Here is an 11,294-nt window from a genome sequence, read left to right on the forward strand (position 1 = left end):
CGCCGCGTTCCCAGGCCCCGCAGGTGTCGGCGCCGGCGGGTGCGAAGGTTTCCCGGGAAACCCGGCCCCGCCGCCGGCAGGAAAACCCATCAGGGTAGCGGGCGGGGGGGCCGGGACACCCGGCACCGGCACGGCCCCCTCCTCACGGCAGCCTCGGGGTACGTGATCCTCACATGGCAGCGTGGGGTACAGCGGTGGGCATGGGACCGCCATAGCAAGTGTGCACAGCCCCCCCCCAGTATCATGTATCAGCCACAAAGCTGGGCAGGGGGCACGGGGCCAGCTGGGGGGCACGGAGCCAGGCACGGGGCATGGCACCAGCAGTGGGGTGCAGGGCCGGCCACCTCCCCAGGGAAATGCTGCCGAACAACACGGCGGGTGAGCCAACGCCTCATTGCTCACAGGCTCGTGTTTCCCAGTGGTCACATGAAGCTTGTTCAGTTTTCCTTGGCAATGTCGTGACACAGAGGTGACGAGATAAATCCTGCTTATCACTCACCACCAGCCAAGTGCTCCTGCCATCCTCACCGCACTCGCTGGAGCAGGGCAGGCTGCGCAGCCCCGTGGCAGCCCTGGGTGCCCCGGCCCTGCAGGGAGCCTGGACGGGGTCATCACCGATGCTTCAAAGCCCCATTGTGCAGGTGTCACAGGGCCCTGGGCCTCCAGCGGTGCAGAGGCAGCCAGGACAGGGTGCTGACCTGCTGCAGTCCCTCCCTGCCACCAAGCATGCCATGGCACCCGGCCCGGTGCTGCTCAGAGCCATGGGCACCCCAAGGCGTCACACCTGCAGCCCGGCCTCCAGCCCAGCCCTGCTCTCAGCACCCACACCCACTGCCAGGCACCATGAGGATATTGGCATCTGAACTGGTCATTACCTTCCCACAGACATTGCAGACATGGCACAAAACCACCAGGGTTAATTGCCATTAAGTCCCTCTGCCCTCTCGCTGGAGGAAGTGCTGTGCCACCGCCCCGTCCAAGGTCCAAGGGCACCGGTGCCAACTTGGACCTGCAGGACACCTCTGGGTGCACAGATGTCTGATGCCGTCCCCAAGCCAATCTCTGGGGCTGGGGGCTGCAGTGGGGGCCCAGCAGCAGCCTGGCCCCGGGAGTGTGGCAGGGTGCTCTGCACCCAACAGCACAGCCTGGGGCACAGCCCCTTCCCCACACACCCTTCAATGCTGCCCTGCCCTGCCCTGCTCCCCGCCATTCCCAGGCCCCCTCCTGGGTCTCATTAGCTGATGAGCTCCCGGGTAATGAGTTCTGCAGCCCCGCTGGGCAGCCGCTTCCCACCTCCTTCTCTGTTTAGACAAGTGCTAGAGCACGGCTGGGCCATGGCAGTGCTGGCTGTGGGGTCAGAGCCCCCTCCAGGGAGAGGCCACAGTTCCTCACCCCTCAGGGTCTCCCCCACATCCCTCCAGCCCATATTGACGGAGCACATGCACAGGGCCATGGGGTGGGACGTGGCGAGGGCACTGGGTTGGAGCTCAGCTGCGGAGCCACAGGGCTCCTGACGGTGTTGCTGGACAAAGCTGGCCAAAACCCTCCCCAGGCAGTCAGTGCCTGGCTCGGACCCATGCCCCCAGGACCCTGCTGAGGGGGTCCTGCCGGGCCCTGCTGGGGGCCCTCCCCAGGACACCTTACTGTCGACCTTGGACCCCCTGTCCCTGCTCCAGCACCTCCCGGGGGTCAGACATCCACATGGCTCCCGGCCCTGGCTGTGCACTCTTGTACCACTGGGTGGGATGGGGACAGCTGGCAAGGATGGTGCCCAGAGGCTGTGCCCGGCCCAGGGGTGAGTGCCACAAAAGCATCCTGGCAAACAGCCTTCTGCAGCCAGGAGCACCCAGAGCTGAGCGAGCAGCTGCCTGCCCCTGCTTCTGCAGCATCACCCAGCCCATGCACGTGGGCAGGGTCCCCTGCCCTGGAGCATCCTAAAGAGCTTAGCAACCCACCACGGTGCTGCCCGCTGCCTCAGGGACCCTGAAGCCCAGTCTGGATTTTGCACCAGTTGGACAAGCAGCAAAGGGAGCCTCAGCTCCATGCATAGGGGCACAGCCTGGTGGGTCCCCACAAACACTCATGGTCTGCCTCCAGCTTCTCTAGAGTACGCTGGGAGCTTAGAGAGCTGGGGCTGCACTGGGGTCTGCAGTGGGGTCTGCTGGGATCCCATGGGGTCAGGGAGACCGAGGCAGCATGGCCTGGTGCGGTGATGCCTCCCAGGAGGGGAGCACAGTGGTCCCACCGCCAGTGCACCAGCCTGGCTGCGCAACCCCGCATCCCCTGGCCCCTCAGGGCGGTTGGTTTGAGCTGGGAGCACACCCAGGACCCCAGGCACTAGGGCTGGGAGCTGTGCAGAGCGCAGGGGAGGTGTGGGGACACCATTGGGTGTCAGGGCTGGCAGCTCAGGGTCCTGGCACTGGAAGGTCAAGTCCCTGCTGCCCGCTACAGTGCAGTTGGCCCGGCAGAGTGGCCATGCGGGGCAGTGTGGGCTCTGGCAGGGCTGGTCAACGCGTTAGCATCTATCACGGCCGTGTGAATTGGTCCCTGCACACTTCCCAGCACCGGGCAGTGCTAATTAAGGGTTGGAGGAGTCAGAATTGACACCTCTGCAAATGGGCCTGGCATTCCCAGGCTCCTGGCTGGCCCCAGCTCGGCTCTGTAGGTTTTGACACCTCCAGGTGGCCAAAAAGGTGTCACCTCGCACCCCAGCCCCACATAAAACCAGGGCTGCCCGGGCACCCCCAGATGCAGGCAGCGCAGCGGACCCCAGCCATGGCCAGACCCCCAGCCCTGCTCCTTCCCCAGGGCCTCCAGCCCCCAGTGGGCCGTGCCCTGCTCTGGGACCAGGCCAGGGACTTCACCAACACCATCTCCCCAACAACTTCCACAAAGCCCCCTGGCGCATCCCCACGTCCCCCATGGGGCTGGCAGCCAGGGACTGGGGGGCGGCGGGGTGGCAGGGGTGAGCCAGGGTGGTGCGGAGGGCCAGGTGGCCCGCGGCAGAGCGCCAGCCAGCGGGAGAAGTTGCGGATGCGGCGGCTGGCGCAGGCACTGCTGCGGCTGCGGCACTACCTGCCACCCGCACTGGCGCCTGCGGGGCAGAGCCTCACCAAGATCGAGACCCTGCGCCTCGCCATCCGCTACATCGCCCACCTCTCAGCCCTGCTGGGGCTCAGCGAGGAGGCGCTGGCCCGGCAGCGGGGGGCGGCCCCCCGGCACTGCCCCCTCTGCCCCCAGGGCCTGGGGTGCTGCCAGACCCCGGACCACCGCCTGCACCTGCCGACCCCAGCCCCGCAGGATGCTTTGCCCCCCGGCACCGTGGGCTGGGGGTCACCTCCCATGGTGGGGACCCCCCTGGAGCTGCATGGGGCTCCTGGTATGGGGACAGGGGCCTGGGGGTCACCCCCTTGTGGCCCTGCTGCAGGGACCCCCCCAGAGGTGCTTGGAGTTCCCGACATGGGGATGGAGGCCTGGGGGTCACCCCGCTACATCCCTGTGGCAGGGACCCCCCTGGAGCTTCACAGGACCCCTGGCTCCATCTCAGGGTCCTGGTCATCACCACTGTACAGCCTCGGAGCAGTGACCTCCCTGGACCCCCCTGGAGACGCGCCATGGCCACGGGCACTGGGACAGCTTCCTCCTGCTGCTTGGAGCCTGCAGCCCCCCCTCCAGCCTCCTGGGGCAGGAATGACGGACACAGGGGCCCCCGGGACCCCCATGCGTGGCTCCCAGCTGCCTGCACACCGCCAGGTACCCACACCCCCCTCCCCAGCCCAACCCTTGCTCCTCTACCCCCCTGGGGTTGGGGGAGAGCCCAGGGATGGCCAGGAAGGGGGGTGGATGCTCCTGGTCGGGTGCGGGCAGGGCTGCACCCACAAATCCCCCTGCATGCCATGGCCGGGGTGTCTGCATGGGCTGGGGGGCACAGCATGATGAGTGCTGAACCAGACAGCCAGCCTGGGTGGGGGGCACGGGGTTACGGGGTGCAGGGCAGGGGACACAGTGCTGTCCCACAGTCACTCACCTAACACAGCTCTTTCCACACAGCTCAGCAGCCTGCCGGCCCTGGACAGGCTCATCTCCTCAGCCCCCCATGCAACCCCTGTCCTGCCCAGCTGCACCCCAGCACGGCACTGGGGGGGGTGGAGCTGATCCCACACCCCCAGCTGCAAAGGGCACATGGGGGACAGTGGCGTGGCCATGCCACAGAGCCACACGGGATGGACACTGGGGAAGGGCTCCTCATTAAAGCTAACGTGCACTCCTGCAACCTGACTCGTTACTGCAGGACCTCACTCACTGCGTCCCAACAGTCAGGGTTGGCGGCCTGGGGCACCCCACAGGCTGGCACCCACACACACAGCCAGGTGCTTGGTGCCCCCTCTCAGCCCACCCCACAGCCCAGAGATGTCCCAGAGCTAGGGTGACAGAGGGACCCACCACCTGGGGGTCTTCCCCAGCCCCACTGACCCCTAGTAGGGCAGCTCCCACCCGCCCATCGGGTCCCATCCCTTCCCTGTGCCCAAAGCCCCTGCGAGGGTTTTGGACTGGCCCTGCAAGAAACGTCCTTGTGCCGCTGGGACTGTCCAGCTCCATCCCTTCGGGGACCTGGGTAGCCCACGGGGGACAGTCCCCGGGGTCTGGCTGCCAGCACCCCTTCCTGCCCGGGTGCCTCAGGGAAGCCACAGCTGCCTCCCGCCCTGACCCCGCAGCGGCTGCCCCAGAGTGGGAGCCAGGCAGAAGCATCCTGTCCCCATCCCAGTCAGGAGTGGGCACGCCAGCCCCCGTGCAGGGCGCAGGGCTGGGGCCCAGCAGGAGAGCTCACATGCAGCCGTCAGACAGAGGGGCCGGGGGGCTGGCGTCGGCAAAGCCCCCAGAGCCACTTAGCACCAGGCTCTTAATGGCCCGGGGGGCTCTGTGTCCCTGGCCCCTGCGTCCCTGGCCCCCGCCCCGTGCCCACCGCAAGGTCCCAGCTGCTTCCTCCCAGGCCCCGGCGCAGCCCCCCAGGCCAGCCCCCCAAAGCCAGCATCCCCCCAGCATCCAGAGCCGCCGGTGAAAGCTGACGTGCAAGCCTTTATTTACACCCCCCCAGGCTTTGCACAAGTCTGCAGAGCCCAGCTCTGCCCCAGGCAGCCGAGGGCCGCAGGGCCCCATCCCCCAGCCCAAAGCCCCCCGTCCCCCATCTGCTGCCCATCATACAGGTACCAGGCCCTGCCCGCGGGCAGCGGCTCCTGCCCCTCACGAGCAGCGAAGGCCCTGACCGTGCTGGCCCGGGGGGGGGGCACGGGGGCCGCCAGGAGGGAGTGTTTGGGGCTGGGGAGGATGGAGTGAGTGGAGCTGGGGAGTGGGTGAGGGTCCAGCCCGGCCGCGTGGCGGTGGGCTCTGGGAGCGTCAGGCTTGGCCCCTGCAGCCCATCCCACGCCAGCCAGCGCACGGCTGGGAGGAAGGTGCGCGGTGGCCGCGGCCGCGCGGTTAGCTGGGGGCGACCTCGCCCTGGAACCAGGTCAGCACCATCTTCTTGTTCTCCTTCACCCAGTTGATGTTGGCACGAGTCCTCTCCAGCGCCTGCTCCAGTGCCCGCGTCCCCGACCCGAAGCCGATGTCCTGGTTGTCTGCCTTGAACTGCTTCAGCTGCCAGGGAGAAGAGGAGCTGGAGCAGGCATGGGGTGCACCAACAGCCCCCGCAGCACCCTGGCACCACTCTGGCAGCCCCCGGCAGCACCCAAGCAGCCCAGGACAGGAATGGAAGCTGCCTAGACCCCTGGGCACAAAAGGGGCAGGGGCTGGAGCCCCCCCCCCAAGAGCTCCTGGCAAAGGGCAGGTTGCAAGGTGCCAGCAGTGCAGACCTGTGCCCCTGCTCCTGCTGGGGCTGGGGTCTCTGGTGCTCCATCCCACAGACCCTGCCAGCGTCCAGCCTCACCTGCTGCAGCTCAAACTCTGTGGAAAACCGCTGGGTCACCGATAAAATCAGCCGGGAGAAGGAGAAGGAGCCACCCCCATACCTGGGAGAACAGAGGGACAGCTGAGCTGGGGGCCCCGGGTAGAGCAGCACCGGGGGCTGAGGTTGCCCCGACCCTGCATGGCCAGGGGAAGAGACGGTGCCACCCCCCCAGGGGCACAGACAGACAGGGGAATGCTGCCTGCCCCAGCCAGCCCCCCGCCACCCCCCCCACAGTGCTCACTGGGTGAAGAGCATCCTCCAGTTGCTGCGGATGAAGTCCCAGGCCAGGGGCTGCCCCACCACGTTGCTGGCAATGCTGTTGATGGTGGCAGTGGCGTCCTGCTTCCGGATCTTGTTGGGGTCAAGGGTGTACTGCAGGTACCTGGGAGGGGAACGCCGCTGGGTGAGGAGCTGGCAGGGACAGAGTCGTGGCGCCTGCCCGGGACCCCGCACCCACCGGTTGAGGATCCAGGGATAGGGGCTGCAGGAGAGGGCGGTGCGGAGCTTGTCGGCCTCAGATATGACGGTGGCCTCTTTGAACCTCTCCCAGATGAAGTCCCAGGCCTTCTCCCCGCCCGTGGCCACTATGCTGCAGTAGATGGAGGAGCGCAGGTTCGGGGCGATCCTGCAGGAGAGAAGAGCGGTCTCAGCCGGGAGCCCCTTGTTGCATCCAGCCTGGCTGCCTGCCATGGCACCAGGGCACCCTGGGGACTCACGGGTTATGGGTGACATTTTTCTCCCACTCGTTGAAGTATCTAGTGGCCAGGTCCTGGCACTCGACAATGCCGTAGGAGCAGGCTGTGCTGATGGCATTGATCTCATTGTACCTGGGGAGAGAGGGGCCACATGGGGCTGGGGACCAGCAAGCAGCAGCCAGGCACCAACCCGCCAGTGCCAGGCCACAGGCGGGGCCATGCCCTCTCCCCAGCGTGCTGGGGTGACCATCCCAGTTCAGTTGGGGAGACCCCGGGGGTCCAGCCCATCCCCGGGGATGTGGCACTCACTGGTCCATCAGGTCACTGGGGATGGTGACCCAGTTATTGGTGATGTTCTTGTAGTGGGAGAAGAGCGGCATCACCTGTTTCTGTATGTATTGCTGCGGGGGCGGAAGAATGGTCAGCACCCGGTGGCACCAGCAGCAACCCCCAGCCCAGCTCTGGGTGCAGATCCAGCCCCTCCTCCCCATCCCCCCCAGCATGGGGCTCTGCCGAGCGGCGGGACCCACTGCAGGGCCGGCCGGGGCTGGGCAGGTGGCACTGCTCACCGTCATCACCCCAAAGACCTCACTGCGGTCAAACATCAGCTGGAAGTAATGCAGGTTGTTGAGCGCCGCCTCCCAGGGCATGTACGCCGTCTCCTGGCTCAGGAACCGTGTAGTGCTCAAGGCCAAGGTCACATTGATGTACTTTGCCCTGTGAGGGGTGAGGGCAGCGTCAGCTCCCCAGCCCCACAGCCACTGCCTGCTTCCAGGGTGCCCACCCCACCAGTCCCCCTCGCCCCAGTGGGCACCTGGGGCAGCCAGCACGGCTCACCTGGCCAGGTTAAAGGCGTCATCGATGATCTGGGCACGGTTGATCATGGGGATAGCCTAGGAGAGGGCAGAGTTGGCATCTCAGGGCAGCCCTGAGTGGGGTGCGTGGGGTGGGGGCCCACCCACACTCCACAGCCCACACCCCAGCCCCAGCCAGCCCCACATACCTGGTGGTTGGTGGAGAGCTGGGTGAGGAGCTGGTCCCAGTTCTCCTGGTTGTAGTTGACACGGAAGTACCCGCTGACATTCAGGTTCAGCAGGAGCCAGTCGGAGCTGTTCACCTTGAACTGGTTGTTGGTTTCTGGGAAGAGGAGAGGAGGGTCTGCTGGAGCCGCCCCCACACCTGCAAGGGGCAGGGGAGGTGGCAGCGAGACCCCTGCTCCCAGCCTGGGCAGGATGCACCGTACCTGTGACTTTGGTCAGCCAGTACCTGTTCCCAGTGGTTGAGCGTGTCATCCAGGTGATGGGGACGATCCAGGTGTAGCTGTGCCAGAGACAGGCAGGCAGTGGGACCATCACTTGCCCCCCTAGCCCACCTCATCCCCCTGACACCGACAGCCCACCACCCCACTCACTTGAAGATGGAGGGTCTCTCTACCACGGAGGTGGGGTCCAGCAGGAAGTGTTTCTGGCTGACAGTGCCAGTGAGGGTGTCGACGGTCACCACGGGGAAGCCCATCTGCAGCGTCCAGCGGTCCATAATGTTGCTGATGGAGTCAGGCAGCAAGACATTGCTCTTCGTGACAGCCTGCAAGGAGGGCAGCGCCACGGGTCACCAGTGCCGGGGAGTGCAGTGCAGGGCTTGGCCAGCGCTGCAGCCTTCGCCCAGCACACGGTGGCTGCGTGGCTGGGACCCCATCCCACCAGGCAGCCCCCCCAGAGTCAGGGCAGCAGTAGGGAAGGGGCTGGGTCAGGGGGAGCAGCCAAGAGCAGCCAGCCCCCTCCTACCTCTTGCAAATGAAACCACAGGTCCGTGTAGACGGTGTTTCCGTAGGCAAATGTGTGGAGGTAGGACTGCGGGAGAGCACCAGGAGAGACGGGTGGGCAGGGGCAGGTCCGGGGTGCAGGACGCCTGCAGAGCACCCGGGGATGCCCCTGCCATGGGAAGCCCACCCTGCACTGGGGCTCGGTGCACCCCGGCACTGGCAGAGCCTCACCTGCAGCCCCGCCTTGAACACGTCCTCGGTGAGGAAGTCAGAGAGCATTCGCAGCACTGACGCTCCCTGTGGAGACGGCAGGTCAGAGACCCCAGGTGCGCAGGGCACCCCACAGCCCATCCCACCGCCCCAGGGACCCCTGTGCCCAGTCCCCGTGAGCCTGGGCTCACATACCCACCTTGCTGTAGGCAATGCTGTCGAAGACCTCGCTAATCTGGGCCGGGGTGTTAACCTCGTCCTCGCGGAAGGTGAGTGGGTGGGAGGTGGTCAGGGCATCAGTCGACATCACTGCATACACCTCATTCAGCACCATCAGGTCTTTCTGCGGGGGTGAGTGCCAGCACCCGCCTCAGCCCTGCGTGCACCCTCCTGGCAGCGGGGCAGCCCCCGGGGGTGCAGAGGTGGAGGGGGTGCCCGCAGCCCCTGCCCGCTGGCCCCAGCACTCACAATATTCCAGGAGGGCTCAACTGCAGCAGCGCCCAGGTACTCCACGTAGGAGGCAAAGCCCTCGTTCAACCACAGGTCATTCCACCACTGCAGCGTCACCAGGTTCCCGAACCACTGGGGGGGGGCACAGCGACCTGTCAGCTGGGCCCGGCCAGTCAGCAGGGTGGGTGGGGGACACAGCGGGTACCTGATGGGCCAGCTCGTGAGCAATGACGGTCAGCACCCGCTCCTTGTTGCCAATGGAGGAGTAGGCATTGTCAAAGAGCAGCGAGTTCTCCCGGTAGGTCAGCAGCCCCCAGTTCTCCATCGCGCCCGCGTTGAAGTCAGGGAGGCCGACCTGGTCTGGGGATGGAGGAGTCCCGTTGGTGCGCCACTGCCGGGGTGCTGGACCACCTGCCCACACCATGGCTGGCGGCTTGACCCAGTGCCCCGGCCACCCCACAGCACCCACCGGCCTTTGGCAGCGGGTATGCCGTGTTGTAGTGCTTTTCGAAGAAGCTGAGGATGGGGCCGGTCACCTGGAGCGCATAGCTGCCCTGGCCCTCGGCGATGGCCTTGGGGCGGCCCCAGATGCGAATCTGGAGGGGAGAGATGCAGGGCTCAGCTGCTGCCTGGGCTCAGACCCCTGGGTGGGTGGGGGGTGCCCCCCACCCCCAGCCTACCTGCACATGCCCCGAGGACTTATGCACGTAGCTGAACTGGCTGACAATAAAGGCCAGCAGGTAGGTGGACATTTTGGGGGTGGTGTCGAACTCAGTGATGTTCCAGCTCTCCCCGCCGATGTCCTGCTGCTGGGTCCCTGGGGGCAGCAGAGAGAAGGGGGTCACCCCCAGTCCTGCTGGGCCCCTGGACCCCTCCACCAGGGCTCCCCCCGCCCCACTCACTTATAGCAGGCATGTTGGAAATGGCTTTGTGGTCAGAGGGGTGGATCAGCGTCACCGTGAAGTTGGCTTTCATGGCCGGCTCGTCGAAGCAGGGAAAGGCTTTCCGCGCATCAGCCGCCTGCATCTGTGTGGTGGCCACCACCTTCCTGCAAGCAAACCTCGTCAGCACCCGGGGGCCTCTGCAGGGGCTGGCACCCCCCCAGATCCCTCCGCTCGCCCTGCGCCCTGCCCAATCCCATCCCATCCCTGCTGGGGTGGCATGTGGATGCAGGGGGCCACAGAGTCTCCCCCACACCCATCCCACCATCCCAGCGGGAGAGGAGCCCTAAACCCAGCCCATGCCCTCCGCGAACCCCGGGCCAGCCCCGTGCCCACCCCAGCCCCCTGCCCTCCACCTACTTAACGCCAAACTCATCCACATATTCACTGCGGTAGAAGCCGGCCAGGTCATCAGCCAGCTCCCCCGTGAAGATGGTGAAGAGCTGGTAGCGCTGGCCCCGCTGCAGCATGCCATTGAGCTGCACCACCAGGTACTGGGTGGGGATCTCCAGCCAGGTACTGTTGATGCGGGGTGCTATGAAGGTATCCACCGGCTTCAGTGAGGCGTAGAAGGACCCCTGCAGGGTGTAGCTCAGCTTGTTGCTGTGGATGAGGATGAGGTCAGTGGGTTCCTTGCAGACAAAGACCACGCTGCTGTTGCCCTTGAAGATGTACATGTTGTCAGCATTGGGTGTGAGGAAGGGCTGCAGAGTCACCTCGTAGGACTCTGGCACCAGCGTCTTTGGCAGCCTCCACTGGTTCCAGGGGTGTTGGGGCACGGCAGTGGGGGTGATGACAGTAGTGGTGGTGAGGGTGGCCATGGTGTGGAGGGTGGTCGTGGTGGTGGTTGCCTTGGTGGTGGTGGTGGTGGTGGTGGTGGTGGTGGTGCCAGCGGTGCCAGAATCCACCACCTTGTTCTTCTCCTGGGCATACACCACCGAGAGCGCGATGATGGTGGCCACAGCCCCCAGGGCCAGCACGATGGCCACGATGCCCACGGTCTTGCTGATGAAGAAGCCAGCCGCCATGGTGAGGCTGTGGAAGCGGTGCTTGTGAAGGAGGTGCTGCCTGGCTGGCACGGCTTTTAGCCTCTCGCTCTCACGAGGTTTATTACTCCAAGTTAATGGGTGAAGTATTAAATGACCATGAGGCTCAGGGTGGGATGAGCTTTCCACCCACCCGCCTCCCGGCCTTGCAGGAGCACCAACACCCAGTGCCGCTGCAGTGGTGGGTAAAACTGGCAGAATGGTATTACAGCATCAGGGATGGGCAGCGTGGGACCGGGCACGGGC

At 65.9% G+C, this 11,294-nt stretch overlaps 2 protein-coding genes across 2 annotated transcripts; one reads left to right on the forward strand and one right to left on the reverse strand.

Moving 5' to 3' along the window:
* The first annotated feature begins 2,775 nt into the window (after positions 1-2,775).
* LOC104834759 (mesoderm posterior protein 2-like) lies at positions 2,776-5,263 on the forward strand. The gene is given in 3 exon segments (XM_010572327.1): positions 2,776-3,601; positions 3,604-3,753; positions 5,205-5,263. Coding segments are annotated over 3 exon segments (1,035 nt in total).
* Positions 5,264-5,475: 212 nt separating this feature from the next.
* Positions 5,476-11,030, reverse strand: ANPEP (alanyl (membrane) aminopeptidase). The gene is made up of 20 exons (XM_010572328.1): positions 10,363-11,030; positions 9,964-10,109; positions 9,742-9,878; positions 9,531-9,657; positions 9,267-9,421; positions 9,080-9,193; positions 8,811-8,954; positions 8,633-8,698; positions 8,424-8,489; positions 8,051-8,223; positions 7,883-7,959; positions 7,643-7,776; positions 7,477-7,532; positions 7,209-7,356; positions 6,949-7,040; positions 6,661-6,771; positions 6,402-6,569; positions 6,186-6,326; positions 5,924-6,005; positions 5,476-5,634 (listed from the first exon to the last, which is right to left on the reverse strand). Exons 1-20 carry the CDS (start codon positions 11,028-11,030, stop codon positions 5,476-5,478), a joined length of 2,964 nt encoding a protein of 987 aa, XP_010570630.1.
* Between the last annotated feature and the right edge of the window lie 264 nt (positions 11,031-11,294).

Source organism: Haliaeetus leucocephalus, unplaced genomic scaffold (assembly GCF_000737465.1).
Source record: "Haliaeetus leucocephalus isolate CR32 unplaced genomic scaffold, Haliaeetus_leucocephalus-4.0 Scaffold339, whole genome shotgun sequence".
Classification (NCBI taxonomy): Eukaryota; Metazoa; Chordata; class Aves; order Accipitriformes; family Accipitridae; genus Haliaeetus; species Haliaeetus leucocephalus.

What these genes read in the sequence shown, in the direction of transcription:
- ANPEP (XM_010572328.1), bottom strand. Translation starts at nt 11,030, where the DNA reads ATGGCGGCTGGCTTCTTCATCAGCAAGACCGTGGGCATCGTGGCCATC. An exon ending in GTGGATGAGTTTGGCGTTAA is followed by an intron (nt 10,110 to 10,362) that starts GTAGGTGGAGGG and finishes GTTTGCTTGCAG; the next exon opens with GAAGGTGGTGGCCACCACAC. An exon ending in TTCCAACATGCCTGCTATAA is followed by an intron (nt 9,879 to 9,963) that starts GTGAGTGGGGCG and finishes TGCTGCCCCCAG; the next exon opens with GGACCCAGCAGCAGGACATC.